At 43.3% G+C, this 27,750-nt stretch overlaps 2 protein-coding genes across 5 annotated transcripts; one reads left to right on the forward strand and one right to left on the reverse strand.

Moving 5' to 3' along the window:
* Positions 1 to 78: 78 nt before the first annotated feature.
* On the forward strand, positions 79 to 22,393 carry DLGAP5 (DLG associated protein 5). Of its 3 annotated transcripts, none has more exons than XM_042872542.1 (20): positions 79 to 164; positions 985 to 1,059; positions 2,742 to 2,992; positions 4,637 to 4,845; positions 5,290 to 5,382; positions 6,946 to 7,030; positions 9,151 to 9,249; positions 10,335 to 10,405; positions 12,264 to 12,529; positions 12,772 to 12,890; positions 12,973 to 13,102; positions 13,479 to 13,564; positions 14,021 to 14,181; positions 14,702 to 14,794; positions 16,313 to 16,532; positions 17,550 to 17,781; positions 18,130 to 18,187; positions 19,713 to 19,911; positions 20,257 to 20,306; positions 21,188 to 22,393. In XM_042872542.1, exons 3-20 carry the CDS (start codon positions 2,752 to 2,754, stop codon positions 21,308 to 21,310), a joined length of 2,535 nt encoding a protein of 844 aa, XP_042728476.1. In that variant the 5' UTR covers positions 79 to 164; positions 985 to 1,059; positions 2,742 to 2,751; the 3' UTR covers positions 21,311 to 22,393. The 3 variants fall into 3 exon arrangements, with proteins under 3 accessions (XP_042728476.1, XP_042728493.1, XP_042728484.1); XM_042872559.1 differs by having other exon boundaries at positions 80 to 164; positions 19,713 to 19,881; positions 21,188 to 22,392; XM_042872550.1 differs by lacking the exon at positions 79 to 164 and having other exon boundaries at positions 901 to 1,059.
* Positions 22,394 to 23,786: 1,393 nt separating this feature from the next.
* On the reverse strand, positions 23,787 to 27,131 carry LGALS3 (galectin 3). 2 transcript variants are annotated; one of them, XM_042865383.1, is made up of 6 exons: positions 27,044 to 27,131; positions 26,031 to 26,053; positions 25,335 to 25,571; positions 25,038 to 25,126; positions 24,630 to 24,798; positions 23,787 to 24,065 (listed from the first exon to the last, which is right to left on the reverse strand). In XM_042865383.1, the coding sequence occupies exons 1-6, from the start codon at positions 27,114 to 27,116 to the stop codon at positions 23,910 to 23,912; spliced, it is 747 nt and encodes a 248-aa protein (XP_042721317.1). In that variant the 5' UTR covers positions 27,117 to 27,131; the 3' UTR covers positions 23,787 to 23,909. The 2 variants fall into 2 exon arrangements, with proteins under 2 accessions (XP_042721317.1, XP_042721307.1); XM_042865373.1 differs by having other exon boundaries at positions 25,335 to 25,619.
* Between the last annotated feature and the right edge of the window lie 619 nt (positions 27,132 to 27,750).

The raw sequence follows: 27,750 nt of genomic DNA on the forward strand, positions 1-27,750 counted from the left end.
CAGCTCACTACGCGAGTTAGGCTCTGCCCATCAACCGTCCGTTAGGAGGGAGCCAATGAAAGCCCGGTGATTGGCCGGAGCTAGCCAATCAGAGGCGCCAGATGAAATTTGAAAGCGAGTGGAGGCGGCAGCGCTGAGGGAAGCGGAGCGGCGGGCCCGGCAAGGTATGAGCGGGGCTGGCAGCGCGGGAATGGCTTCGGGACGGAGAACCTGAGGCAGCCCTCAGGGGGAGTTGGGAGGCGGTGTGCGGTTTGCTGTAGTCCCCGAGGATCCGGGTCCTGAATCGGGCCGCGTTCCGACTTTAAAATGTTATTTGTGTTTGCTGTAATCTGTAAGCGCTGGGGCTATAACAGACTACTGCTTTCTTCCTGGCCTTTCTTAATCCAGGATGTGGGATGAAGGTATCTTTGTGTTAAAAGTGAGTGGGGAATCTGTCTCTACCTACATTGCATTTGTTTTCTTCAGGTTTCACACGATCGTGTCTGCAAGATTAATTGCTCAAAAGCAATTAAAAAGCTTAAAAAAGCTTTTTTTTTTTTTTTTTTTTTTTTATCTTAAAAAGCTTAAAAGTTCGCTGTTAATGCTTATCCGTGGCAGAAGGACCTAAGAAGGCCTATAGTACAATAGCTGGAGCCACACTTTCTTAAAATGGAAGACAAAGCATGAAAGTCCTTGAAATGTGTTAAAATCTTTGCCAGGTTTTTGTAAGCTTGCCTGATACATAACAGCTACTGTATGGCTCTGGTGCCTTCCACAATTTAAAAAACATGTGTGCAGTCTGGATAGGCTGCTGTGTTTATAGAGAACAGATAAGGAGACTCAAACATTGGAAATTTGACCTATAAATTGTCGGAGTCCTGAGGATTCCCTGTGTATAATGGCATGTATTTTTTCTGACAGCTCAGGCAGAAACTTCATGATCTCTGCTCATACTTTGGTACATTTGGATGGTATCTCCCTACTTTGCTCCCCTGTTCTTTGCAGATACCCAAGCCTGAGTGCTGCTACAGAGTAATTAAAGAGATAAGGAGGGAATCACTCTGATGTTAACAAAGCCAGGTACGCATCCTTGGGCAGATGGACTCCTTGAGTAGCTTGCTAAGTGTCACAGTTCTAAGGAGGAATCAAGTAAGGTAGGAATCTAGAGGGATGGCTCTTACAGGATTGATGCACCCTGTATTAATCTTAGAATGGACTGGGTTGAAAAGGACCACAATGATAATCTAGTTTCAACCCCCTGCTATGTGCAGGGTCGCCAACCAGCAGACCAGGCTCAGAAGTGAGCAGATGGGATCATACACAGGCAGTTAGCTTTTAGTTGAAAGAAATGTCCGTTTAGTTTGGATAAACTTCTTGGCTGAGCCTCTCAAATCTTTAATATTATCATCTTTACCACCATGATGTCCACAGAGGATGGCAGTAGGGTCTTGATGGTAACTGCTGCTTTTAAGAATGGTTTTCTTTTGGTGGGTATAAAAAAAACTGCCTATTGTAGGAGGTAGAGAGTAGAGGTATACTTCCACTAGCTGTTTTCTGAAGGGTTTTTAGTGACACCATAGAAACTACTAACAAGATCAGCCCAAAGATGATTATTGGAGAAGTTCATGGATTAACATTCTTTAATTGCTTACCTGTAAATTGGGGTAAATATGACCTGTGAACTATGGTAGGCTCCATCTGGTCATTTGCAATCCTTAACTGGCATCTTTAATGAATTTCTGAAAGTTGGAACGTAAAATGAAAAGACATTAACCAATGGAAGATATTAATCAATCAGTTGGTACTGACATGCACCAGGACATGCTTCCAGGATCACTTGGAAGACATCTGGTCTCTGACTTGGGTACTTTAAGCTGAGTTTTGCTTTTTTATTTCCGTTTGATCATTTAAACTTCCTTAAGCTGTTTTGTCCTCCTGCAGTGCTAAGCGTATTGGGGAGAAAAAGATGCAAAGCATAGCCATATAGATTTCTGACTCATTCATTGTCTCTAATATCTATCCCAAGCCCTTCCAAATGGCTGTGCAAGCCCTGCTAGTGATGTGCAAGTTATTCTGGGCATAGCTACTGCCATGAAGTTGGGCACAAGGAGCTGCCACTGCCAGCCCCAGAGCACAGACTCACCTTATATTCCCCTCCCCAGAAGCATGAGAACTCTCAAAAAGGCTTCAGTAGGGTGCAGGGATTCGTGCTTTTTGCATTGCAGTAAGCACAGCATGTATGGATCAACTGTTGCTTTCATCAGGTCTTCCTCAAGTTAAAAAAGTAGGCAGAAATCCTGCTGGAAATAAATGCTATTGTGTTACAGTTGCATCCTGGAAACTCAATTAGGAACCAGAGCCAAATACTCTGATGCATGACAAAAATGCCTTGCCATCAGATAGGGCATAAAGTAAATGCTTAGTGGCAATGCTGCTTCCAAGTATTGTCCTACAACCTTGTCGTTTGCTTGCTTGTCTCCTTAACGAGAAAAACATCTGTGTTGAAAACAGGCTAGTCAGTCCCTGGCAATGACAAAGCCTTCCCTGCTAATTCTGTCTCAGAGTTGTTGATTACTCAGCAAGCAAACGAGCACCTTGACTACATAAAATGAAGAGTCATTGCTGAAACTGTCATTTGTACATGTACCAGAGCAAATGCAGCAATGAAGAAGCTAGATCTATCTTTGTGACGTACAAACTCGAATAAAAAGGGCACAACAAACCTTGTCTCCTTTTTTCCTCTCGTTACCATTTTTGTCCAGGATAATCAAGATGGCTGCTACCTCCCACTTTGTCGGTCGGTACAAAAAGGATTTGAGCACAGAAACCATCAGAACGAAAGTTGCTCGCAGAAAATCCATGCTCCAAAAGGAGAGCAGACACAAGTTGTTTGAAAAGGGCAGACAGTTTGGACTGACAGATGTCAATGTTCAGGTGTCAAAAACGAGGGGGATTTCTCAAGGAAGTGGGGCAAGCGAAACGTGCTCGCAGGAGAACAGCAGTTTGAAACAGAGTAAGTAAAGCCTGGTTATATAGCTTTTTAATTTGTTAAATGTGGTCTCCATGTTTTAATTTATAACTATCAAGAAAATAGACTTAATACCATCCTTTATGACTCCAGGACTGTTTTTAGTCTTAATTTTGTCCACAGCCTCTTAAGGAAGGATGCATTGTGCTGTTAATATTCGCTAGGATGGCTTTGTTATTCAAGAAGTGAACCTTCGATTTATAATCTCATCTCTGTAAAACTATCTGTCACAGGCTTTAAGAATGGTTAGAAATTGGCAATGTATCTTACAATTTTATTTTTAATTTACTCCTTTTTGTCAATTTCTCCTTTCTGTGGGAAAATGAGTCTTGCACATACTGGATTCTGCCTGTGTGGCTCTTCTGTGTGCTGATGGCTAAAGAACTAAGTAACTTTAATGGTATTAAAGTGTTCTCCACCTTCAGTATTTTGATAGGAAAAAATAATTGAAGGAAAGACTCAAATCCCTATGGAATCACATCAAATACATAACTTGAGAAATTCCAGCCTGGTCATCTTTGATGAACTTTAACATCAGTAGGTTTGTTTTGTTTTTCCAGACAGACACGTCACAAGGTTTTGTTCTCTCACATTTCATGTCATTTACTCTGAGCTTCCAGCAGACTTCAGTATTTGGTATCTAAAGCTGACTTGATCTTCAGCTTCCAGTGATAATTACACAACTGTAGAGTTGACTGCAACTCATTGAACATGGACATAAAGTCCATGCAAGTATTTCAGTAGAGAAAGCTGGTACAAAACAGCTAATCAACAATCTAATGCCTAAGTGTTTACTTTAGAACTAATAGCCTTGCAGGAGCAGCCTGTACACTATAAAATGGCATGAACTTGCAGCATTTCTAGCATGCAGATTTGAGGACGTGTATTTGTAAGCTGGAATTTATCACTGAATACATTGCAGAGAATTTAGGCTTTTAGCAAGCTGACAGTTTGTGCGTTTGTGTTATAAAACTTACATTGAAAAGTATAGGCATGTACTCCAGGCAGTCATTTTATAGAATTCTAGAATGGCCTGGGTTGCACAGGAGCACAGTGCTCATCCAGCTCCAACCCCCTGCTGTGTGCAGGTCGCCAACCAGCAGCCCAGGCTGCCCAGAGCCACATCCAGCCTGGCCTTGAATGCCTGCAGGGATGGGGCATCCACAGCCTCCTTGGGCAGCCTGTGCCAGTGCCTCACCACCCTCTGGCTGAAAAACTTCCTCCTCATATCCAACCTAAACCTCCCCTGTCTCAGTTTAAAGCCATTCCCCTTGTCCTATCACCATCCACCCTCACAAACAGCCGTTCCCCCTCCTGTTTATGCACTTTTCAAGTACTGGAAGGCCACCATGAGTTGTCCCTGGAGCCTTTCCTTCTCCAAGCTGAACAAGCCCAGTTCCCCCAACCTTTCCTCACAGGAGAGATGCTCCAGCCTTCTGATCATCTTAATGGCCCTCCTCTGGACCCGCTCTAAAAGTTCCACATCCTTGTACTCTTCTTGCTGACCTGGTGTGTTCATCTTGGGTCTTGCAACATTTGTCTAGCAGTTCTCCAACTTGCTTAGTTTCTGACTTTGACTTGGATGAAAAATATCTCCAATGTAATAAATCATGTCTGTCTTTACCTCAGAACAATCTACAGATGCAGCCACCAAGAGGGTGAATGAACGCAGGGAAATGCTTCAACGCTATAAAGAAGAGAAGGAGCTCCGAAAACTGAAAGAACAAAGAGAAAAAGCAAAAAAGGGTGTGTTTAAAGTTGGGTTATATAAACCTACTGCATGTGGATTTCTTTCACTTGCACCTGAAGTTCCCACAACAACAAAGCCAAAAGAAAAGGTAATGAGAGTAACATTAAATTTCTAAATGAGTCTTATGTAGCTTATGACGTTAAAATTTATGGTTATGTAAGTTTTATGCAAGTTATGTGAAGTAAATGTAGTATAAAGAATTCATAAATATTTTGTAGTAAGGAATGGTAATGGAGTAATTTCATTCTTTTTTTTTAACAAAGCAGGAAATATAAGAGATGTGTTAATTTTTGTAGTTGTGACTATGGCCTTGGTTCAAAAAATAGTGATTCACCTGCAAATAATAGAGCTAAGCTGTTTTAGAACTGGTAACTTGTTTGTATTCAGTCCATCTGACTTTTTCAAATCACTCGATATGTTTGGACTCTCAAGTGCACAGGCTTGTTGCTTTACCAACTTAGGCTTCACTCTGGCAGTGATGGCAGGGAGAGAAAGGAGTATGTTAACCTTGTTTCCTTGGGAATGTTTCCAGGCAGCTCCTGCTTTCTCTGAGAGGATTACTCGATCAAAGGCCAAGAACCAAACAGAAAAGGCTGCGATATCAACTGCATTGAAGCCCTCTACGGTTTGTCCCTTAAATGAACTTTAGTGAATAAACTGGGAGAAAAAGATGCGATTATCCTTGAGCCTGTAAATCAGGGTTGTATTCTGATGTGAAAAATGATACCTCCAAGCAGGTTTTCCTGATGAAAAGGGCAGATTAGGTCAGAAAAGCTTTCAGCAAGCTGATAGAATTTATTGTGGTGATTTGAGCGTTGTGTTGAACTGAGCTACAGAGTTTGATTGAGTCAATACAGAGAAAAGTGCAATGATCTTTCAGATTCCTTTTTCCCTGTGAAATATTATTGCAGTCAGCAAGGAATGCAAGTAAGAATAGAGGCAGTAATGAGACTGAAAGTAAATACTTTGGCTTGGAGAACCTGTGAAGCTCTCCTGGCCGCAGAAAGTCTTTTGTGAATGCAGACTATGAAGTCAGTTCTTCTTCTGCATTTCACTGCAGCTTCAGAAAGTTGAACCCAGCAAATGGACTGCTTGTTACACACTGTACGTTTTTGCTCTCACAGTGGGGAAGAGCACTTGTTCTTAAAATTCAACCTAAAAGCATTATTGTATGTTATGCCATCTTATTTAGCTACCTGTTTAAAGGTGTGTGATTGAGACGTCCATCAGACCCCATACATTTGATTGCATGGAGCCTGTAGTGACAGATCTGAAATCTGATTGATTTGGCATCTTAATTTCATACTGATGAAGTACCTAACTTGTAGAATATTTTACCCCACATTAATGTATGTAAGACTATCACTGCCAAATGTATTATTTTCAACAAGCTGGGTATGAAGCTGTTTTATTTTGAGAATTTCCTATGCAAGAAGATCTTTGTCTTGTACTTTCCACCTATTTTGGATAATAAGTAAGTAGAACCAGTGGCTAGAAGTCCAAGAAGACGTAGCAGTTGTGCAATCTTCCATTTAATGCTGCAGCCTTCAAGCCTTATAAATGAAGATGTATGTTGTTGGAAAGCAATTACTGTAGCTATCACCCATGATTAATCTTTACTGCTAAAAGTTGGAATCAATTCACTGTTGGCATATTTTACTAGGAATCTTGATAGGCTCGTGGTTTTATTTGTATTAAAAAGTAGGTTTTCTGAGGAATGTCATCTGCAGTAATCTGCAAAGGGAGCTATAATTTGCATCTAGCAATCTTGCCTTATGTAATTTGAATGCATTTGGAAGGTTTCCAATCCTGGCTGCGCAAAGGGAGAACTGGGTTAATTCTGATCTTTTTTTTTTCTTTCCTCAAAAGTGGCTTTTAGATCACACAATATGTACCAAGATGCAACAGTAATTACCATCTACTTTCAGAGTAAACTGAGTAATTTTCTTCATTCTGTTAGATAAAATCTTAATTAGTTGGTATTTTAATATCTGAAATGAGCTATTTTAGTTATCCTTAATATCACTGGCATTTTTACCTTTGTAAAACCTTTGTAAAACAAATACCTTGGTTCTATATTACCTGCCTTTTGTTTTACTGGAGCCTAGGAGAGCAAGATGAGGAAAGAAGCTTGGCTACTTCACTTTGGCAATCCTGGTGCTTCATGAAATGTGATGTTCCTTTGTAGGTCTGTGCCAACGGGCAGAGCGTGCGCCCCACACAAGCAGCACGTAAGCAGATGAGCACAGAGAAAATGGCTGCAAAGGGCAAAGGTATGAAACTAGAACAATCCCACGTCTGGGTCTGAAAGGACATGGCTGTTATTCTTTTGAGCCAGTAGTTGTAGCACTGTGAGAGTGAGGCAAGGAATGTTTTTAGGAAACATCCCCAGTGTGTGTGTTGTTGGGGTTTAGGGAACAACAGAGTTTTTAGGATGACAGTTTCTTGCAATTAGAACAAAGGCAACTGCTGAAAGACTATGGATCATGTGACTGTAGGTGTTTTATGTACTTGTAGCTTCTGTAGACTGGGGGAGGTGGAATGCAGGATATTTAATGCACTTGTGGTTACTGATGATCACTGCAGGAAAGGGAGAAGGAGGTCAATAGGCAGAATTGCATGGCTGCTAGCTGTCTGACAGCTGGAGCAATACAGAGCTTCCTATTTACCTCTAAGGGAAATATCACATGTTGCTGCTGTTATTATAGATTAAATGACTGGAAAAAACAAGAGATAGCTGATAGAAGTAAAATATGCATTTTGGTGTTACAACTGTCCCCCAAAACAGCTAATTATGTGAGCTGTAAATATTTTGAGTGAAGTTTGATACTATGCAGTAGTTATGCTACGTGAAACTTGTTGCATAACGTGACATTGAAATAGGTTTAGAAAGAATAGTCTTCTGGCAGAGCACGTGAGCATACAGCACAGGGAGCAAGAGCCCCAACTGCTGATACACACTGATGTAACTGAGCACATGTGTGGTTGTCTGCTTCCATAGATGACAAGCACAATCTGTTGTTTTCATATTTCAAAACAGCTCCTTCTGTATCTGTCTAGCTGTTGCACTTCCAGAGTGAAGATTCCATACATTTCTCGAGAAAACAAAACAAAATCAAACAAAACCAACCCAAGCCATCTCTGTTTAAGCAAGTAGAGAATACATTTAATAATAAATTCTTCCTGGTAGTGCTGCAGTGTCAAGGCTTCAAGTTGTTAATGCTAAGTCATGTAGAATAGTTAACACATGATATTCTGTAATTCAGTGTGAAGTTATTTTCACATCACCATGTAATTAAGTCAGCAAGCAGCAGATGTCTATTTAAATAAATTTCATTCATGCTTTCAGTGAATGCTGAACAGATTTCTCATCAGTGTTTGAATAACAATTAAAACATTAATTTAGATTGATCACTAGATTTGATAATGCTTTTGGGGAATGAAGACTATGCATTATGTGCTTAAACACTAGCATGAAAACGTTAGGGAAGTGTATGTTTGGGTAAATCCAACGTTATGGTTATTCAGCAAGTAATTTTTTTCCCAACTTATCAAACAGCAATTCTGTGGGAAGCAGAGCAGCATTGTAAGAGACAAATATCATTAACAATAACCAAGTGGGCTACTAGATTTCCTGCAGATATAGAAAGGCAGAGCATGAAATCAAGAGCTGTTAAATTTTTGTGTGTGTTAATGCTGCTGGTTTTGAAGGTAGTAAATAAAGGTACTAAAACACATGGATGAAAACGATTAAGATGGCAGTGCATGAACTTGAGTCATATTTTATAAAAAAATATTTCAGGTATGATTAAAATTAAAGGATACTTTAACGTAGTTTAATAAATTCACACTTTAGAATGCTTTACTGTAATGACCAAGGCATCATTGGGTGTTACAGAGTTGCTTAAGATTCCAGCTGTGCAGATAACTACCAGTTATTCCTCCAGAAAGCTTCATCTGAAAGATAGGATGATGTCAACTCAGTGATTGCAGGAGCACTGAGGAGGGTTCCTTAAGCCTTGTGCTTAGCATCTGGCACGCTGATATGTTGGTCTTATCGTGACACTGGAAGCACTACTGTACAATGAAGATGTTTTCTGTCAAGGTTCTGCAGAGCATTGCCTTGATGCCAAGGCTGAGCTGTGCTGCCTTTGTTTAGCACAGAAGTGACAAAACCACCCCTTGATTCTGGTTGGTGGCCCTGCCTGTGGCAGGAAGGTTGGAACTCAATGGGTCCCTTCCAACCCAAGGCATTCTATGATTCTATCAAACTAATGCAACTGATATTTACTTGTACAGCTTTCTGATCACTGCAAAACCAAAACTTTTTATTATACTACTTAAACACATCACCTGAGCAAGCTTTGTAATCTCTGGAATTAATATTTCTTAGTGTTGCAGCCTTCAGTCCAGACAGCATCAAATGTAAGAGTCACCAGAGCAGCTGCCTCTGCAGCTAGACAGGTGCCAAAAACAACTGCAGCTGCAACTGGTAAGTGAGGCAGTAAGTATAGCTGTGTATAACTATACATGTGTAGCTGGTATCTAAGGATTTCATATGGTGTACAGAGGTGTTCTGGCTGATGCTGTGTGCGTGAGTACTGGAAACGACGTGTGAATTTGTACTGCTGTTAAGTTCACTGTCAAGTGATACACCAGGACAGCATTGTCTTTAGGGTCTTGTTTATCCCAGACACTCTGCTCTACAGATACATATCAGCTTGTTCTGAACTGGTTAGCACACTACATTCTGCTGTGTAGCATCTCTTTGGAATAGATATTAGATAGACCTTAGATCTTAGACTTAGATAGACCAAAGCAATCGTGCTAAATTGTCACATAAGAAACTGAGCAAATACCCATGACTTAAAATCTCACCTGGACCTCTGTTGGAATATTTAAATAATGATGTTGAAACCAACGTTGGGCAGTTTGCTGTAAAAATCCATCTGTGTGGGCTGTCAATATCAATAATTATAGATTGAAAGAACAAAAACTGGACTGGTAAAGATTTGCCAGTTTGGTGCATTACTGCTTAAGGATTGATAAGACTCATAAAGAATAGCTATGTCTGCACAAGATGGGAGCCCATATTCTCCAACTCAGGAATTTTTTCTTCATGTTTGCTTACTCAAGTAGGGGAATTTGATGGTTTAATGAAGGGGATATTTTTAGTAGTATGATCTTGTCCTCATGATAGTAATGGTTTTGGTCCATCTGTAGAAGTCCTGTGCCATGCATAAAGTCACAATCTAAACTCATTTGACTTCAGTCACTTCAGCCTTTGAGGAAATGAGGTGACTCTTTTGAACACCTGACGATGTGTGAAGGCTAATGGCTTAATGAATCTCTTTTCCCAGTGATTTATCTCTTATTAGACTGTTAAATCCTAGGCCAGGTTTTCTTTTGAATGAACACTTGCAATTAGGTATCTGCCCTTTAGTTCCCTCCCACTCAAGAAGCAAAGCCATCTCTCCCTGTCTTTAACCACCAGACTTTTGCATCAATCTTTTGAAAATGCTGGTGAATGATTCTTTTAATCAGACGTGTTTTGACTTGGAGTTTGTTCCTCTTCAGGTAACGTGTCACAGAGAAAGCCAGCAAATGCAGCAAAGCAGAAGAAAGCAGTCAAACCTGATGTCATAGAGGTAGGTCATGAAATATTTGAAATGGAAAAGCTGATTTAAGAGCCAGTAAAAATAGTAGTGCACGTGTTTCTTAAATATAGTTGTACTCGTGTGTCAAAGTAACAGGAAGCTCACTGATAGATTTTGGGACAAAACTGTACTTATGTTGTACTGTTAAGACCTAAGACTAAATTTGCTTTGCAGGTGTGGATGACTTGTTTACCAATCCTCCAGCTTTGGACAGTGATTTAACCTTGAGATCTTGCATGACAAATCTTTTACGTGATGTTTCCACTACTTAAAGAAAAAAGACCTTTTTCAGTTTTCTGGTTCTATCTAATGTTCATAAACTTCATACGGTGCATTTATTCCTGCAGCTTACCCTGAATGCATCCCTTCAGTGATCAGGGAATAATAATGTGAGGCTTTAGAATCTGAGGATGAAATGCATGTTCAGTTTTTGAATGCCGAGAACATGGCGAATATCATAGGGGAAAAGATTCCCAGCTATAATTAAAGATGGTCACTTTTGTTATCCCACTGAAAATGCAGACCAAACTTCACTGCTTCTGTGTAGAGACCACTGTATTTGAATGCAGTGTGTCCTCCAATTCAGGTTCCTAAATGATTCACGTATGCATTCATGCCCTGACAGTCCTGTGCAGAAGCATCTGTTTCCTTCCCTCTCCCTACACTCCACTCTTCCCTCTCGCTTAGTGCTTCCCCCACAGCTCCCTTCTCCAGTTCTATTTCAGCAACTGCAGCTGTGTACAAGCATTGTCTTCAAGCTGGTTTCTTTGTGCACAAACACTGACAGGAGGTAAAAGGCACTTGAATCTTAATTCAGATAAGGATCTCTTCACAAGCAGGAGTTGCTAGATGCTGCCAGGTGGTAAGCCCTTGCTGTAACCGTAGTCATATTGCCACAAGAAATCTGTTAAAATTCAAAGCTTACATTCCAAGCAAGGGTATCTAAAGTACAACAGAACTTCCAGTGTCTTGAAGATGCATCTTTGCTCAAGAAACAGTCTCAGATCTTTTGGCTAATTTGAGCTAACAATATCTCAGTACAGGTACCTCAGAAATGTTCTGAGTAATTGCCTTGTCGCTCATCTCATAGGAATGTGAACTTCCTTCTCTTTCAACAACATTCTCTGCTTTTAAGTGCACTTGTACTCTCCTTTTCTTGGGCTGCATTCCTCGACTATCACAGAATCACAGAATGGCCAGGGTTGGAAGGGACCTCAAGGATCATGAATCTCCAACACCCCTGCCACATGCAGGGCCAACAACCTCCACGTTTAATGCTAAACCAGGCTGCCCAGGGCCCCATCCAACCTGGCCTTGAACACCTCCAAGGACAGGGCATCCACAACCTCTCTGGGCAGCCTGTTCCAGTACCTCACTACTCACTGGGTAAAGAATTTATCAACTTTTGTTAGTTTGTTCTTCAGCCTTTAAGTTAGGTTGTGTGTATAAACTGATTATTCCACAGGCCTAGTTGGATTTGGAGCCAGTATGCTACTCAGCTCTTGAGGAGCTCATCACCTTCAAGCATTTTCCTCTAACAGTGAGAGAAGCATCTGCTGGTTTGAATTACTGCTCCACTAGGCCAGGTGTTCTGCTGCTCTGGCCCCTTCAGTGGATTATTACATTCCTTGTAGTCAATTGCTACTCCTGCTGTGAGAATGATTTGCAGGTGTCAAAAGCTAGTTGGCCTATGGTAAATCAAGACTTCTGTACATGCATGCAGTTGTAGAAAGCAAATTACCTGAAATTGTTTATTTTTTGTTGGCTTTCAAGCAGTCATCTTACAATTCTGCTAACATCTATTAGTAAACACTTTGTGATTTGGTAATATGGTGCTTCTTTTGTGCAGATAATTCCTTTTAAACACGAAGTGAACGAAAATGCTCCACTGGATCCAGTGATTTGTTCAGCATCAGAACTTAAACAGGAACAGACATCTGTAGAAAAGAACAACTCTGCTTCTGGAAGACCCAGAACGCGCTCCTTTGCACCACAGAATTTTGTGTTTCAGCCCTTAGAAGGACTAACAGCCTACAAAGTTACACCCATGACTCCATCTAGGGCAAATGCATTTTTGTCACCTGATGCCTTCTGGGATTTTTCCAAATCTCCAGTGTAAGTTTGTTGCTTCTAATAACCTAAAATGCAATGCAGCTTTTGTGATGCTACAGAGGAAGTGGTGTTTCTGTCGTGAGATTCCATGTGTAACAAGTTGTTGATACACCTGATCGCAGTTGTTGTGTGAACCAAAAATAGTCTTCAGAATTTTGAGGTCTTGTGTGTTTGGTCATATTTGAGGTCAATTTCTCAACATTTCTGAATTCTTAAGCATATCTTTTTTCTTTTTTTCCCCTTAGTAATACAGTTGAAAAATCCAGTGAAACTAAGGTACAGGAGCCTAATTTAAGAAGTCAGATTTCACCTTCTGATCAAGACATTCAAGAACAGCAAGTGACTACAAGTTTGCAAGGAGAAGGTATCAAGTTCACATATGGTTGATCACTGTACCTTTTCTAGTTTTCACCAGATTGTGAGTAAATGCCTTCCATATTTCTCAGCACACGAATCAGATAAAGAGGCTTCCATTCAGAGATCCAATGAAACAATTCCTGTATCTACAGAAATGGCACTGACTGAAACAAAGTCGGGTGATATAAGAGAGCAAGAGCATGATGTGCCCTATTTCAGGTTTGTGTCTATTTGTTTGCCTTCCTGGTTGTCTGTTCTGGGTCCTGAACGAGTAACAACTTGCAAACAGTAGCTTATGATGGTTGATGTCTGTCAGTAGCAATTTTGGTGGTCATCATTGCTGTCTTTCCTTTCCTATTGTTAATAGCAAGTAAAGAATATAAAATTCTGAAAACCAATGCTCCATCCTGTGTACATAAAGCTTGAAAGTAATATAAATTACATTACAGCTAGTCTTAACTGAAGCAATCGAATGGGTTCTGCTCAAAGACTGTGTAACTTGTCTGAAAGCAAAAGGGGAATAATAATTAACAGTTACAAATAGTGACAACAGTTGGAACATCCTCAAATTACTTTTCTCATTATTTATTTTAAGAAACATTCTACAATCTGAGACAGAAAGACTGATGTCTCAGTGCCTTCAGTGGGATGGAAGACTTGAGCTGGACATTCCAGAGGATGGTAAGACTGAGCTGTGATAGGCATAATTAGTAATAGTAGGCTCATCTCCTAATGTTACATCTTAAGTGTGATGTTTGAAGTGACAGTAGTGAATGCTGAGCTGCTGGTAGTTAATGTTGAAGTGCCTCTTGCTTTTCTGTAAAGTCTAAGTATGTCTGAATGCATGAGATTTAAGAAATATATATAAATGTTTTAACTTGCCTGTGCTTTTTTTATTTTAAAGACTTGCAGAATTGGTAGCAATTTTATTTTTATTTTGTTTGAAAGGAAGGTTAGAGGATTTCAGTGGAGAGATGGGCTGCAGGTAAACTGCATTGCAGGTCTGAGCTTAGTTTAAAGAGCAAGCAGATTCCAAACTCTTCAGTTACTTATTTATATCAGTTGTGGAATGATGGCTTATTCCAGTATATTCTAAATATATTCTAATTTCTTCCCTTGGTTTCTTGTTACCATCAGCTAAAGATCTCATTCGCACAGCAGTTGGTCAGACAAGACTGCTTGTAGCAGAAAGGTTTAAACAGTTTGAAGGACTGGTGGATAACTGTGAATTCAAGTGGGGTGAAAAGGAAACGATGTGTACAGACTTGGATGGATTTTGGGATATGATTAATTTTCAGGTATGTCCTTGCAGGTTTACCTACTGTAATAAATGATGGAGGTACTTACAAACAATGCAGTGAATCTATTTTATTCATTTGAATATTCAGACTCAGATATTTTTTTCTGTTAAAAATATGCGTCCTTGCTTAACGTTTTGTAGCAGTGAATAGCACCAGCTGGTATGCTGTGGTTTTACACTTCATGGACCAGTCAAGCAATCTTTTGTAGAACCAGTTACTGGAAAAAGATGTCTAACTTAGGCTTGCTGTATCTCAGGGGGCAGTTTAGGTTTCTTCTGGTCATCTGCTGGTTTACATGGAATCACAGAATTGTAGGGCTTGGGGGGGACCTCTAGAGATCATGGAGTCCAACCCCATTGCAAAGGTTTAGTTTGCTTTGGTGTTTGAAGCAGAAGTATTTAACAAATATAAGCATGGCTGTGCATTTCATCTAACTTCCTAAACCAGTGGTTTTTTGTGTGTGTGAATCTTGTAAATCTTGTAAATTAAAGTTGGACTTCTCTGGGATTTCCAATAGATTGAAGATGTGAATAAGAAATTTGATAATCTGCAGAAGCTTCAAGATAACAAATGGCAACCAGTTGCTGTACCAGGCAAAGAAGCTGTCAAGGTATGTATGGCTCCTAAAGCATTCAGATACAACGATGTACTGAGATATTTAAAATAACTGGTAGGCTATTGGAGTCCTGAATACTTTTCTTAAATGAAAGTTCCTTTTAATGCCCTGCTTATGGATGTTGGTGATGATCAAAAAGTCCAGCGAAATTCTTCTCAAATTTCACCTTCCTTCCTTGCATCTTGCATGTGTGCTCAGAATTGGTGCTTTTGGTACTAGTTGCTCCTTTCTGTTGGGAAGATTAGAGCTGAGAATTAGCAGTGGCTCACAGAGTCCTTGAACTCTTTGTTAGTAAGGCAAATTAGTTAAATTTGGAACAGAAATTTACCCTTTGGATGTGAAACATTTTCTCTGAGCTACCAGTGTTGGCACTGATGTGTCACAGGAATTTAGAAATGCCTGGCAGTTTGAAGCAGTGAGTGCTAAGTGATAAAGGTGACTTATTAAGGTAGGACCATGGGCAGCTAATCCTCTGAGCATTAATAGGTCTGACACTGCCCCAAATGTGGGATTGATTATTGCAGAATAGGCTTTAATGTAGGTTATTTTATTGACATTTTGGTCTGGAATATAGAATCCTAGAATGGCCTGGGTTGCAAAGGAGCACAGTGCTCATCCAGCTCCAACCCCCTCCTGCGTGCAGGTCACCAACCAGCAGCCCAGGCTGCCCAGAGCCACATCCAGCCTGGCCTTGAATGCCTGCAGGGATGGGGCATCCACAGCCTCCTTGGGCAACCTGTGCCAGTGCCTCACCACCCTCTGGCTGAAAAACTTCCTCCTCATATCCAACCTAAACCTCCCCTGTCTCACTTTAAAACCATTCCCCTTGTCCTGTCACCATCCACCCTCATAAACAGCCATTCCCCTCCTGTTTATCCGCTCCCTTCAAGTACTGGAGGGGCACAATGAGATCTCCCTGGAGCCTTCTCTTCTCCAAGCAATATGTAGCTGTTCTTAATCACTCAGCATTAAGAATCATGTTCACATTGCCTGAACTCCATGCCATTCCTCAAGACTGCTCAACTGATCATAACAATGATGTGAAGATCAATAAGAAACTCCATACATGGAACTGGAGGAAGTGTAGTCTTACATCAGCTGACCATAAATGTCTCAACTGTAGTTACTGTACACGACACAAAACTTCCTTTGAAATATGAATACCAGGAGAGACTTCACTGCTTAACGAGTGTCTGCCCATGAGTTACTTTATGTCCGTGCCACTAGGAGTCCCTGCACCCCACTCTTTTCAAAAACGTGAGCTACAGCAGTTAGAGAAAGCACTAAGGAAAATTTATACCAAGTATTTGTGAGCTGAGAACTTGGTGTGAGAAACTGACTTAAAACTGCCATTGTAAATGAACCTTGGCAGATAAATGGCAGACCAAGACTTTCTAGAGATAAACAGAGATCTTGTCTCTAGCAGAGGCCTGCTGCTGTCTGTGTCCAGCAGCCTCCTGGATGTTCAAGTGCAGCTATTTGCCTGAAGCTTCTATTTTCTTTCTATTTCAGAAGCAGACTGTTCCAAATATGGTCTGTAAACCAAAGCTGGGAGCAGCTGGAAGGACTGCTGCCCGAAAGAGGCTTGCTGCTGTGAAAGCTGCTATGAGGGATAAAATGAAGCAGGATGGAGTTGCTGATAGTGCGTATCAGGATAAGCAACCAGAAGTAGAAAAAGTGGTTTTTGAAGCAGGATTTTTCAGAATTGAAAGCCCTGTAAAAAGCTTTCCAGGTGGGTGAAGCTTAATCATTATTTCTCTGACCTGAAAATGCTGAAGAGATTTGAACCAAGCTCACTGCAGACAGATTATGCTGTTTATGCTGGATATAACTCCAGTGCTAGGCACAATTAATGTTTCATCTAATGATTTGTTACGTCAGGGAACCAAAGTAAACCGTTGTGCATGATTGCCATAATTGCTCAAATCAGCACGATGTGAAATCTTTACCTACATACAGAGTTACAAGCAGTTGGACCCATTTTTTTTCTTAACGTACGTTTAGCAATGAAATTTTCATCTGGGCATTCCTAGACTTAGCAGGCAGCACGTTCAGAGTCAGTGCAGGCTGATGGCTTTTATTTGTAAGATAGGAATTGGAATTAGTGTGAACTAAATTTTGCTGGCTTCCAGCTTGCAAATACAGCACATCTGTAATCAGAATTCATGTGCAACAAGATTGCAGTATATTCCAATCTGCTAGGAAAGCTGCTGGAAGCTTTTCTTGAGCAGAAGCTCCAAAGAAGGCTGTAATTTGGGCATTTATCTTATTGCAATCTGTGAAGCTCGTGCTTTCTGTGATCCTGGTTTAACAGCTGTGCTGCTTCTCTCCCCTATTTCAAGTGCCAAAGATGATTTTGAGTTTCCAAAGATTCTCTCAATGAGTGTTATAAAAATCAATTAGGAATTTATCTTTTTTAATTCTATCAAAATTATATAATATGAGATATTGAGTTTCATGACAAGAGCTTCCACCGCGTAGATCTAATGAGAACAGCAAATCTCATTGTTTCAGGTTCTGTGTGAAGAGTAGTAGTGCTACATTGCTGAGCTGGTGTAAAGGTAGCTTTGTAACTTATTGCTGTGGTTGCCACCACATCATTTTTTCAGTTTCTGCTTGCAGTGTACAGAACAAATATAATATTTATGTAAAACACACAAGAAAAAGTAGAGTGTTACTAGCTAGAATCCTAACCATTCCATCTTCTGGAAATTGCTGTTGTAACAAAGCTTTAAATACTCTTTTTTAGGTTCACTTTCAAAGACGCCTCGCAGATCAGGGCAGCAGACTTGGGAAGGTCTGACAGCTCCAAGATCATCCAGGAGAGCTTTGCTGCAGGGCAGCTCTGTGCCTTGTAACCCTGAGGATACAACTGCAAAACAAACGACGCCACTGCTTGAAGGCTGCCACCCAGCACAGCGTTTGGAAGTGCACCCATGTCCCACTGAAACAACTCTCCCTGGTGGTTTTCTTGAACAAAGGTAGCCACGTTCAGGCAGCTGTTAATTGAGCTTTGTGCAACTAATTGTCCAGTTTCAATTAGAAGAATTAATCTTAATGTCCATTAAGTGTTAACTTTCTTTCAGTGGGGGAGGGACAAAGGTTGTGAAGTTGTTCTGTCTTTTCCATCCCTCAAGCAGACGTTAAGAGCTCTGCCCAAATGTTGCTTCATTGCAGGCTAGGAGTTTGGGGTTTTTTTGTCCAGAAAACTTTATATAGCTGACTTGTGCCAAACCAGCAAACACAGTTGGAGAGCTCATTTCAAATCAGTTGTGCATGTTGCAATCTTTTGATTGAGAAGAATTAAAAGATTGTTGTTCCTCTTTCAGCACTTCCCCAGCTGCAGAAGAACACAATCCTGTTGCTGGTGCAGCACAGGGCACCTGGGTAAGTCATGCTTAGTTCATGTATGTCCTTTAAACATCTTTCTGCTATTAACTGAAGACAAAGAGTGACAGATATTCACATCTTAAGTGGGTAGGCACCTTGATTCATTATCCTTGTGTGCAGAACAGTGATTTGATGCTTCAAATCTACCTATTGCAGCAGCTCTCGTTGCCTGAGGAAATTCAGTGCTGTGTTCAAAGCTTTTCCACTTGCTTCTTTCTTGCCCTGTCCCACTCAGGATAAGGGTGCCCAAGTGCCCAAACCTGATCTGCTGGTTTCACAGTTGGTTTTTATTAGCCCTGGGTACCTGGATATCTGATCAAACATTCAAAGTACCTTTGGTGTTCCTCAGGATGAGGCGTTTTCCTGTTCTGTAGGACAGACTGCTGCAGCTTTCTTGCATTCTCTCTATTTTTGGAGCTACCTTTTGGAGCTCTTGTTGGCTCTGCTGTATGATGCTCATCACTTGTCCCAGCACTGCTCCTTCAAGCCCCCTCCTGTTTTTCTGGTGTGAATTTTTAAATGGATTTGCATTTAGGGGGCTAAGCCTGAAAGGAATAATAGTCTCTAGCTCTCTGGGTCTCTGTTGCCACATCAAAGCACAAGGCTGTTAAACTGTTCAAAGGTGCAGCAAGAGCATAGTTGGTAACGCAGGCATCAGAGTTCAGAGGAATCTGTGTCCTGATGTGTCTGTGGGCTTGGTGACATGCCAGCTTCTGAGTAGCCATTAAAGTCCAGAATGCAGCCTCCATAGAAGTTCCTTTCATTGGGAATCCAGGGTCTTCATTTTTGTTTCTTCTTGGATCTGTACATTGCTGCAGCAGTCTTTGTATATACATACATGTGCACACGTACATGCTTGTGTTTTAAAGTCTGTTACTGTTTGCTCTTCTTTTTTTCTGCTGTTTTCACAAGTCACGTGAGGAATCACTTGTTGGTGATGCTACTATCTGGAGAATCTGGCAATCTGTAACATTTGGTATTGCTGGTGCTATTTTTCTGAGGCAAAGTCTCACAAGAGAGCAACCTCAGAATGCTTTTTGGCACTTTAAGTTCAAAATCCATTTGTGGAGGAATTTCCCTATATACTCTTTAAAAGATAATCCCATTTATGAGGGTGCTTGGCAAATAGTTCACGGGAAATAAATCGCAGTGTTAAGCTCACAGCTTTGCTTTTCCTGACCTTTGTACAAGCTCAAGTTCAAAAGCTCTCTCTCCTAAATTGCCAGTGAGACCTGTAGATGTCATGTATGAATTGTTTAACACAATACAGGTGTGTTGGTTTTTGTAAACTCGCTTCCCTTGAATGTCCTGGCCACCTCTTCTCCTTTGTGCTTGCTGCATCAAAGCTACCAAAGTGCCTTTTACAACAGACAAAACAGAAAAGGAAGCTTCCTGGTGTCATTCAAACTGCTTTATGTCCTGATTGTGCTGATGTTTTGCTTCTGCCTCTCTGGGAAGCAAACACAGCTGACATCTGAGCTCTACAGAGGGTTAGGAACAGTTAAAATTCCTGTTTTTTCAGGTGCTGGAAAACTGTAGCAGTGAATTAAAAGCAGTGGATGACATGGAAGAGATGGAACTGTCTGCTCCAGAGCAACAGGGCCAAGATCCCACCATGTGCAGCCCAGAGAAGGTTACGTGCACTGGATTCAGCTTCACTCAGCCTGGAGAACCAAAAACGCATCAGATGGGTACACATCTTCAAGCTGTTGCAGTCTGTGGTATTGCTGGGTTATGTTTGTTCTACAGACTTTATAGTCTAAATATTACTCTTTGAAATCACTGCTGTTGTAGCTTTGTGAGTCTGTGCGTGCTTGTAGCAAAACCTGTGTTTGTTAGCATGACTTATGTGTGCTCTGCACGTGAACAAACAGTTCCCATGGCTTTCCTATGTAGTTGCCCTGTGGTACATGAAGCAGAAAGCTGCTAGAAGAGGCTTGCAGTAAAAGTAGTTGCCAGCTGATCTGTTTTGCTTCAGTAAATGCAGGAAACAATACTGTTTTTTCAGCCTTAGCAATATCAGGCTAACCCTCAGAAGAAAATAACAAAGTGTTCTTATTTTTCAGACATTTTCTTGAGAGATTTGGCTTCCATTGACAGAAATCCTTCAGATACAGTAAGTTGACCTTTCAGTTTATTTGGCTACAGTCTGCTTGTTAACAATACCATTAACCTTTTCTGCAGAATCAGTTTCTACATGAAGTAAATTAAGCTCTGGAGGGTGATGTTATCAAACCAAAGCACACAGCTTACTCTAATAAATGCAGGCCACAATTCCTGTCCCCTTGCCCTGGCTCACACTCATTCCTCGTTGCATACATCACAGGACAAATTGAGACTTGTAACAGAAGAATGACTGATCTCTTTAGGCTGATCACTAAAATGACTTTTCTTGTGGATTTCCTTGTAGATATTTACTAACATAATGAACCACCTGACCTCTTCCTTCCACTTAGTTGGAGTTTTCCAACTCTGTTCCTTCCCATCTCTATAGTTTTATCTTCTGCAGACAGAAGCAAGGTGCAGCAAGGAAAAACAGATGTACAAAAGCTTTCAAGCAGCTAAAAGAACTTGGTTGTACAACTTTCTTGGTCTCAAATAGGAAAAAAAATCCTCTTTAACTCATAGATTACTGCGTTAAGTAATGACTGCCTTCATAAAGGACCACCTACTGGCTCCTTATTTTCTGCCTAGAAATAAGCTTGCAGGATTCCTTAGGAAGGCCATGGAACTTGCAGTGGTGAATGACTTCTTCAAAGCGACATGCACAGCTCCAAGCACCACATAAAGACAAGGACGTGAGCATTTCTGCATCCACCAAACTGCTGTGCATTTCAGGAAGGGTTTCAGATTTCCCTTTGCTGTGCATGTTGTGAAGCTGCAGTGTGCCCATAGGGGATTTGCCATTAGCTTGCTTTGTGTGCCCTTGCAGTGCTGGTTTGTAGAGCAGACACCAGTTGCTTTTGAGTGCTTATTTCCCACTGATTTCTCCCATAGCCCATGCTGGATGCTGAGCTTCCCTTCACTCCAGTCAAGAACAACGTCCAGAAGTTCACAGCAGCTGAAACGTTCAGTGACCTGATTGTATTTTCTCCTCTTTCTCCCTCTGGAGAAAAATGAATGACTGGAAATTTGAAATGAATAAATTGTATTCAGTAGAAAACAGAAGCTGTCTGGAACACCGTCTGCAACCCCTGAGCTGTGTTCTTTGTGACACCTGTGGTATTTTCAAGTGGAACTTGATAGAAAACTTGGTAACATTTCTGCTGTGAGCAGTGGTGCAGTCACTGCTCTGTGCATATTGCTGTGCAGTTTGCTGGCTTTACCTCCTGCATCCAATGAAATATTCTGAAATATTCTTATTTGTTTATAATTTCATGTATTTCTTGTCTCCTTCGAGTTATAAAACTGTCCACCTTAAACCTCTTCTGTCTTGGCCTTAATTACTTCGTGAGTTGTTTTTATGAGAGATGGGATATGGGTTGTGTAACAGACATGTTCCATTAGCTGCTCCTATCTCCATTTGTGATGAGGGTCTGTCCAGAGGTGCCTGTTATCTACCCCAAAGCACTGTTTTGTATTCAGTGCTGTTGCAGCCTTTAGCTCCAGTACTCTGTGCATTAACTGCACCTAATCAGCAGATGGGATGAGGTTAGATTCTTTCCTTTCCTGTGGGATTTTTCCTATTGCCTAACAATCACTTGCTTGAATTTCTGCTGTTACGAAGCATTTCAGAACCAGATAATATCTATTCCTTACAGTGTGTTAATAGGGAAGATGCTCAGTGGTGAGCTGTGTCATTAAGTACCTTCAAGCTAAATTCCATTTTCTTTTTCATCTGGCAGTCCCTTAACCACTCTCCTTGAACATTTGGCTGTTAACCTCAGCTTCCTCTTGCATCTTTCTCTCATCTGGACTAATCTATTTAAGCACAAGGAGTGTGCCAGTTCCTGCTACTCCAACATGGAGTTTATATGTAGTAGAGTACCTCCAGTTCTTATATTTTTAAGAGGTGCCTGATCAGCCTGCTTCTTGTGATGCTGTTCTTTGTGTGCTGCACACATTCTTCCACTGGCCTTTATTGTCAGCTAAGCAAATGCCACACAAACCCTTCAGCAGAAGGCATTGTTGTTACATCTGGGGCTTTGTTGTTTGACTGCAGTTCTGACTTGGAAGCTGTGTACTGATAGCAGTGAAATAAATGGAGGAAGCTGACCTGACCCAGGTTAATGTGCTGGAATGAACTTTTGGTTTTATAGATAGCTTCAAAAAGATAAAAGGCAAGTCAGTAAGAGCTCTTCACAGAATGGGTTGGGTTGGAAGGGACCTCAAGGATCACAAAGCTCCAACCCCCCTGTGCCATGCAGGCCCACCAACCTCCCCATTTCACAGCAGCCCAGGCTGCCCAGGGCCCCATCCAACCTGGCCTTCAACACCTCCAGGGATGGACGGGGCATCGCAGCCTCTCTGGGCAGCTGTTCCAGCACCTCACCACTCTCACAGCACACATCTTCCCCCTGACATCCAACCTCCATCTCCCCTCCCTCAACTTCAAGCTGTTTCCCCTTGTCCTGCTGTTCTCTACCCTTTCAAAGAGTTGCCCCCCATCTTTAGAGGCTCCCTTTAGGTACTGAAGGCCATACCTCTTCTCAGTGTTCAGAGCTGCAATGAACAGTGGTAACAGTGGCTCTACTCGTGGTGTGCTGGTCCTAGGCAAGAACTTTGAACGCTGGGGTTGTTGTTTGGCAGCTCCATGGATAAATGAAGCAACTGTTACAAAAGGCTATGGGATGTGTTGGAGAGATCCTAAACAACTCCAGTAGTGGCTCTTACGTTGTTGTTCTGCAGACAAGACTGGAAGAATGTTCCCTCTTCTGTGAGTCATACTTGATTTACCAGCGTGACTCATGGGCTGAGTTTGCCAGTAAACCTCCACCCCACCCCTGAAACTGCTCTTGGCTGATGGAGAAGTGCTGAGGTGGGAGAAGAACCACAGGGCTCATGCTCTGTGTGATGGGGGGTGCAGCGTATGTAAGGAGTGCATCTCCCTCGGGTTGGAAATGTGACAAGGATATGCAGATTTAGGCCACTCTAAGCAGCTGAGAAATGGAGAAGGGGGGCAGTTTTGCTTCCTCGAGCCTTAACTCTGAGCCCCCTCCTGAAATGCCTTGTCTGATCCTGACCAGAACACTTGAGCTTTCAGTGTTCTCTGGTGTTGCTTAGTTGCTTAGGTCACTGAAGTGGCACTTTGTCACTTATGCACAAACCTTCCCAGCCTGGCTATGCAATTCCTATTCTCGTTTCCCCTTTAGAGAGAACCAAAGCACCACTTTGCAGCACTACTTTGATACAGGAATGACTGCTCTACTAACAGAGGAACTGAGGCTAAAACATTGATCAGTTATCTGGGACTTCCAGCAGTAATCTTCAGCCCTATCTTAACTCATTCACAGGACAACTGCCTGTAGGCTACATACAGCTTTCCCACATATTCTTCCTGCAAATCAGAAATGATTCATAGTCATTATCCTCTGGCAGAGGTTCAAATTCTAAAGCAAGAATTCGGCTTTTTGCACATCCAAATACAGCTTGCATCTTAACCAAAACCAAATTTTACTTGTGAAAATGCTTTATTGCTTCAAAATAATCAGACAGCAAGGCACTCCTGTTACAATTCTCTGAAGAGTGCTAGACTTGTGTTAAAGGCACAGCTTGCTAATTAAATCATGGAGGTGAAAACGCTGGTGAGAGTGATGTCCCCAGCAATGCAGAGCTTGGTGATCTCATTCAGCTTCTTCTCACGGAAGCTGTACTGCAGCAGGTGAGCATCGTTCACTGCTACCTTGAAGTGATCCCCCTCACAGAGCACCTGGAGCTGAAAGAGAAATGCAAAGTGAGCCAAATTGGAACCATCAGCTGCAGGAACACCAGTGACCTTTGCCTTCCCCAGAGCCCTGCTGTGCTCATCTTCCTTGATGATTCAGCTGCAGTGTCTGTCCCATGACTACGCCTTTCAAGCAGCATGAAATGCAGGGAGGGCAGAGTGCACCCGTTTGTTTTGCAGGAGAAACAGACTGGGGAGAGAGCTGGACTGCACTGCAGGTTTTAGGAGGAAGTTTTTCCCCCAGAGGGTGGTGAGGCACTGGCACAGGTTGCCCAAGGAGGCTGTGGATGCCCCATCCCTGCAGGCATTCAAGGCCAGGCTGGATGTGGCTCTGGGCAGCCTGGGCTGCTGGTTGGCGACCTGCACACAGCAGGGGGTTGGAACTGGATGAGCATTGTGCTCCTTTGCAACCCAGGCCATGCTGTGATTCTGTGACAATGGATGCCTTACAGCAACCTGCCCAATAGCTGCTGCACAATGACAGCACCAGTAGGGAGAATGCAATAAGAAATGGGAATAACAGATTTTTTTTTAATTTCTTTTCTCTGTTGTTACCTTGAAGGGGGCTCCAGGTTCAAATGGAAATCTAGGAGCTGTTCTCTCCTCTTTTCCCCAGCTGTTGTGGAACATTGAGTTACAGACGATGACCCTTTTGTGGTCTTCCTTGAAACGGGGGTTAAAGTGGAAGGCAATGTCTTGCCCCCTCTTGAAATCCAGTGAAAACCTGCAAAGGCAATAATCTGTGAGCTGCTTTTTCTGCAGAAGACACGAGCTGTCTCCCAGGGCTGCTGGAAAGCAGCAGCAAGCGGACATAAATGCACAGGGCCTGCTAGGTAACAACAGGGCAGTTCTGGAGGATTTGCACGGTCGTTTTGAGTCACGTTTGATTTCACAGAAGGTGGGTGCTATTTGCTATTCAGAAAGTGAACTCTGCCCCTTAACGCTGTCGCAACCCATCCATACCTGCTGGGGTTTGGGTTCACAGTCCCCGTGATGGTTATGAGCATGCGAGGCATGAGTCCTGCTGGCAGGGGCAGATCGTAGGGGACTTTCTGGAGAGGACAGAGATTTTGGTGTTAGCAGAACAGCATGTTGGCGAGCAGCATAGGCCTGACGGTCAGGCAAGGGCTGGGTGTTGGTGTGACAGCAGTGTGGCTGCTCATGCAACTCCTAAAGACACACACCCCAGGTGCCACCCACAGCTGAGCACAACGAGCAACCAGAGAAAGCAAAAGCTTTCAAATATGTCTGAGCTGTTACCAGTGGAGCAGCTGGTGCTCCGGAGAATGGTGCAGCTGGTCCTCCAGAATAGGGTCCTGCTGCTGCTGGTCCTCCCGGATAAGGCCCTGGTGGTCCTCCAGGGAATGGTCCGGGTGGTCCATGATGTGGTCCAGGTGGTCCATGATGCGGACCAGGTGGTCCATGATGCGGTCCCGGTCCCCCAGGGTATCCAGGGTATGCCGGGAAGGCCCCAGGACCTGGGGGCTGGTTCCAGCCCTGGGTTGGGGGGGCACCAGGGTTGTGAGTAGGCAGGGCGTCAGAGAGCTGGGGATGGAGGGGAGAGTAGGAGGAGAAAGACAGGCAGCATCCGGTAGGGCTGCCAGCACCTGGCCTTCATGGCCTGCGCGACGCCAAGCGCTGCGTCTGAAACGGCCAGGAGCCCCAGTGGTGCTGAGAGCCCAAAAGTCCCTTAATGCTCCTTGATTGGTGTTACACGGATTGGTAACAACGCGGAATCGTAGAATCACAAAATCATTAAGGTTGGAAAAGACTTCAGAATCACCATTCTCACTGCCCACATCCCTCACAACGCATCCCCACGGTTCCTGAACGCCTCCAGGGATGATTTCCTCACCGCTCCCTGGGCAGCTGTGCCAAGTCCCACCACAAGTCCCCACCTTCACGCAATGACCACCACGGGGCCCCTGCGTGTTTGTTCAAGAAATCAATACTCACAGAGAAACCGTCCGACATTTTTCCTACAACAAAAAGAAGGAGGAGATCGTGAGGTCGTTTTGTGCCCCTCCCAGGTTACACGGCTGTTTGTGGTTCACCACCTCCATCATAACCGCTGCTGGGCCCAGAGGTGCCACAGAATCCCAAACCCAAAGGCCTGGCCTGCAGCTGGGATGGGATGGGAGAGGAGGGGTCCTACAGGGGGGACCCCCTGTGCTGTTCCTATGGGAGACGTGTGGTCTGCTTTGGGGTTTGCAGCCACCCCAAAAGGCGAAGCTGCGCCATGCAGAAATGCTGCGGCCTGGGGCTGAATTCCTGCTATCAAAGAGTGCATTCATAAACCAAGAGAGGAGAAAGAAAAAAACAAACAAACAGGGAGAGGCAGAAATGGGAGGGAAAAAGGAAAATTCCAAACGGAAAGCAGAGAAGTCTAATTCTCTTCAAAAGAAACACTGAGCAACACAAAGGTCTGAGTGAACCTGCTTCAGCAATACGGAAATCACGCCGAGTTTCCCCAGCACCAAACCCTTCCCCCAGCAAAAGGCAGCACAGAGCCTGCGTGGCTTCCAAGCAGTCCTGCAGGCACCGGCCAGGAGCAATGACTTTCAGCTGCCCCAACCTGGCAGTGCAGATATTTGCCTTCTGCTTTTTCCATCCCTCTGCTTCCCAGGGTGCAGGACCCAGTGCCCCACTAACTGCAGGCAGTCCCAGCACAGCCAGGCAGGTGCCAACGAACCCCACGAGTTCTGAAAGTCCCACTTTATAATTCGCTGGGTGGTTAAGGTTGGAAAAGACCTAAGATGGCTGAGTCCAACCATCACGTCGGCTCCTGCCAGGCTCAGCCTTTGCCACGCACTGGGAAACCATCTGGGAAAAGGATTTCGAAGCAAAGCAACCTCGATACGTGAAGGATGGTGGGCAAAGCCGTACAACCCAACTCGCCAAGGATGAGAGCTCTGTCCAACCCCGGACCCCCAGTGCCAGCACTCAGCCCCTTCCCGGAGCTCCCTTACCTGCAGGTGTCGGGCCGTGTATCAGGACCGGGTGTCGGGCTGTGCTCTGGGGCTGGGCAATATCCCCACCCATAGCTGCCCCAGCCCCGGGGCGGAGCAGAGCAGAGCCCAGCCCCGCGGGCAGCACGGCACGAGGACACCCGCGGCGTCCCCTCCCAGCTGTTAGGAATGCCACCCCACTGAACACGGAGGAATCGGATGCATTGAAGGTTCCAACTCACTGCTGGGCCATCGCCCATCCCGGCGGCGCCCGACGTGAGTCATAGGATCATAGAGCCATAAAACCACCGAGGTTGGAAAAAGACCTCAAAGATCGAGCAGCAGCTAACGCCCAGGAGCCCAGCACAGCACGCTGAATCCAATCCTGGAGCGATGGCAGCGCTGCTTAAAGCGGGGCGAAAGGCAAAGATGTGCAGGAGTGCTGGAATGCTTTTGCTGTGCAGGCAGGCTGAGGGTGCAGCCCAGGACAGAGGGCTTTTCCAAGAGGTTCTGGTGTTTTTCATCTCCTGCTGCAAAAGTGTTGCAGCTTCAGTTACACAACAGACACAGCGTTACAAAAGCAGAAATGAAAACAGGAAACAGAACCCGAGCGTGGGTTCATTCACAGAATCACAGAACGGCCCGGGTTGGAAGGGACCTGAAGATCACAAAGCTCCAAACCCCCGCCACAGGCAGGGCCACCAACCTCCACATTTCACAGCAGCCCA

This window comes from Lagopus leucura, unplaced genomic scaffold (genome assembly GCF_019238085.1).
Source record: "Lagopus leucura isolate 7727_CA_CO unplaced genomic scaffold, USGS_WTPT01 Super-Scaffold_1, whole genome shotgun sequence".
NCBI lineage: Eukaryota > Metazoa > Chordata > Aves > Galliformes > Phasianidae > Lagopus > Lagopus leucura.

Bases quoted from the DNA above. Each gene is read 5' to 3' on its own strand.
- LGALS3 (XM_042865373.1), bottom strand. From the start codon at position 27,116: ATGGGTGGGGATATTGCCCAGCCCCAGAGCACAGCCCGACACCCGGTC. The intron at 25,127-25,334 runs GTAACAGCTCAG...TGTCCTCTCCAG, and splicing joins GAGCACCAGCTGCTCCACTG to AAAGTCCCCTACGATCTGCC. The intron at 24,066-24,629 runs GTAACAACAGAG...TTTCTCTTTCAG, and splicing joins AACCTGGAGCCCCCTTCAAG to CTCCAGGTGCTCTGTGAGGG.
- DLGAP5 (XM_042872542.1), top strand. From the start codon at position 2,752: ATGGCTGCTACCTCCCACTTTGTCGGTCGGTACAAAAAGGATTTGAGC. The intron at 17,782-18,129 runs GTAGCCACGTTC...TTCCTCTTTCAG, and splicing joins GGTGGTTTTCTTGAACAAAG to CACTTCCCCAGCTGCAGAAG. The intron at 20,307-21,187 runs GTAAGTTGACCT...TTTCTCCCATAG, and splicing joins ACAGAAATCCTTCAGATACA to CCCATGCTGGATGCTGAGCT.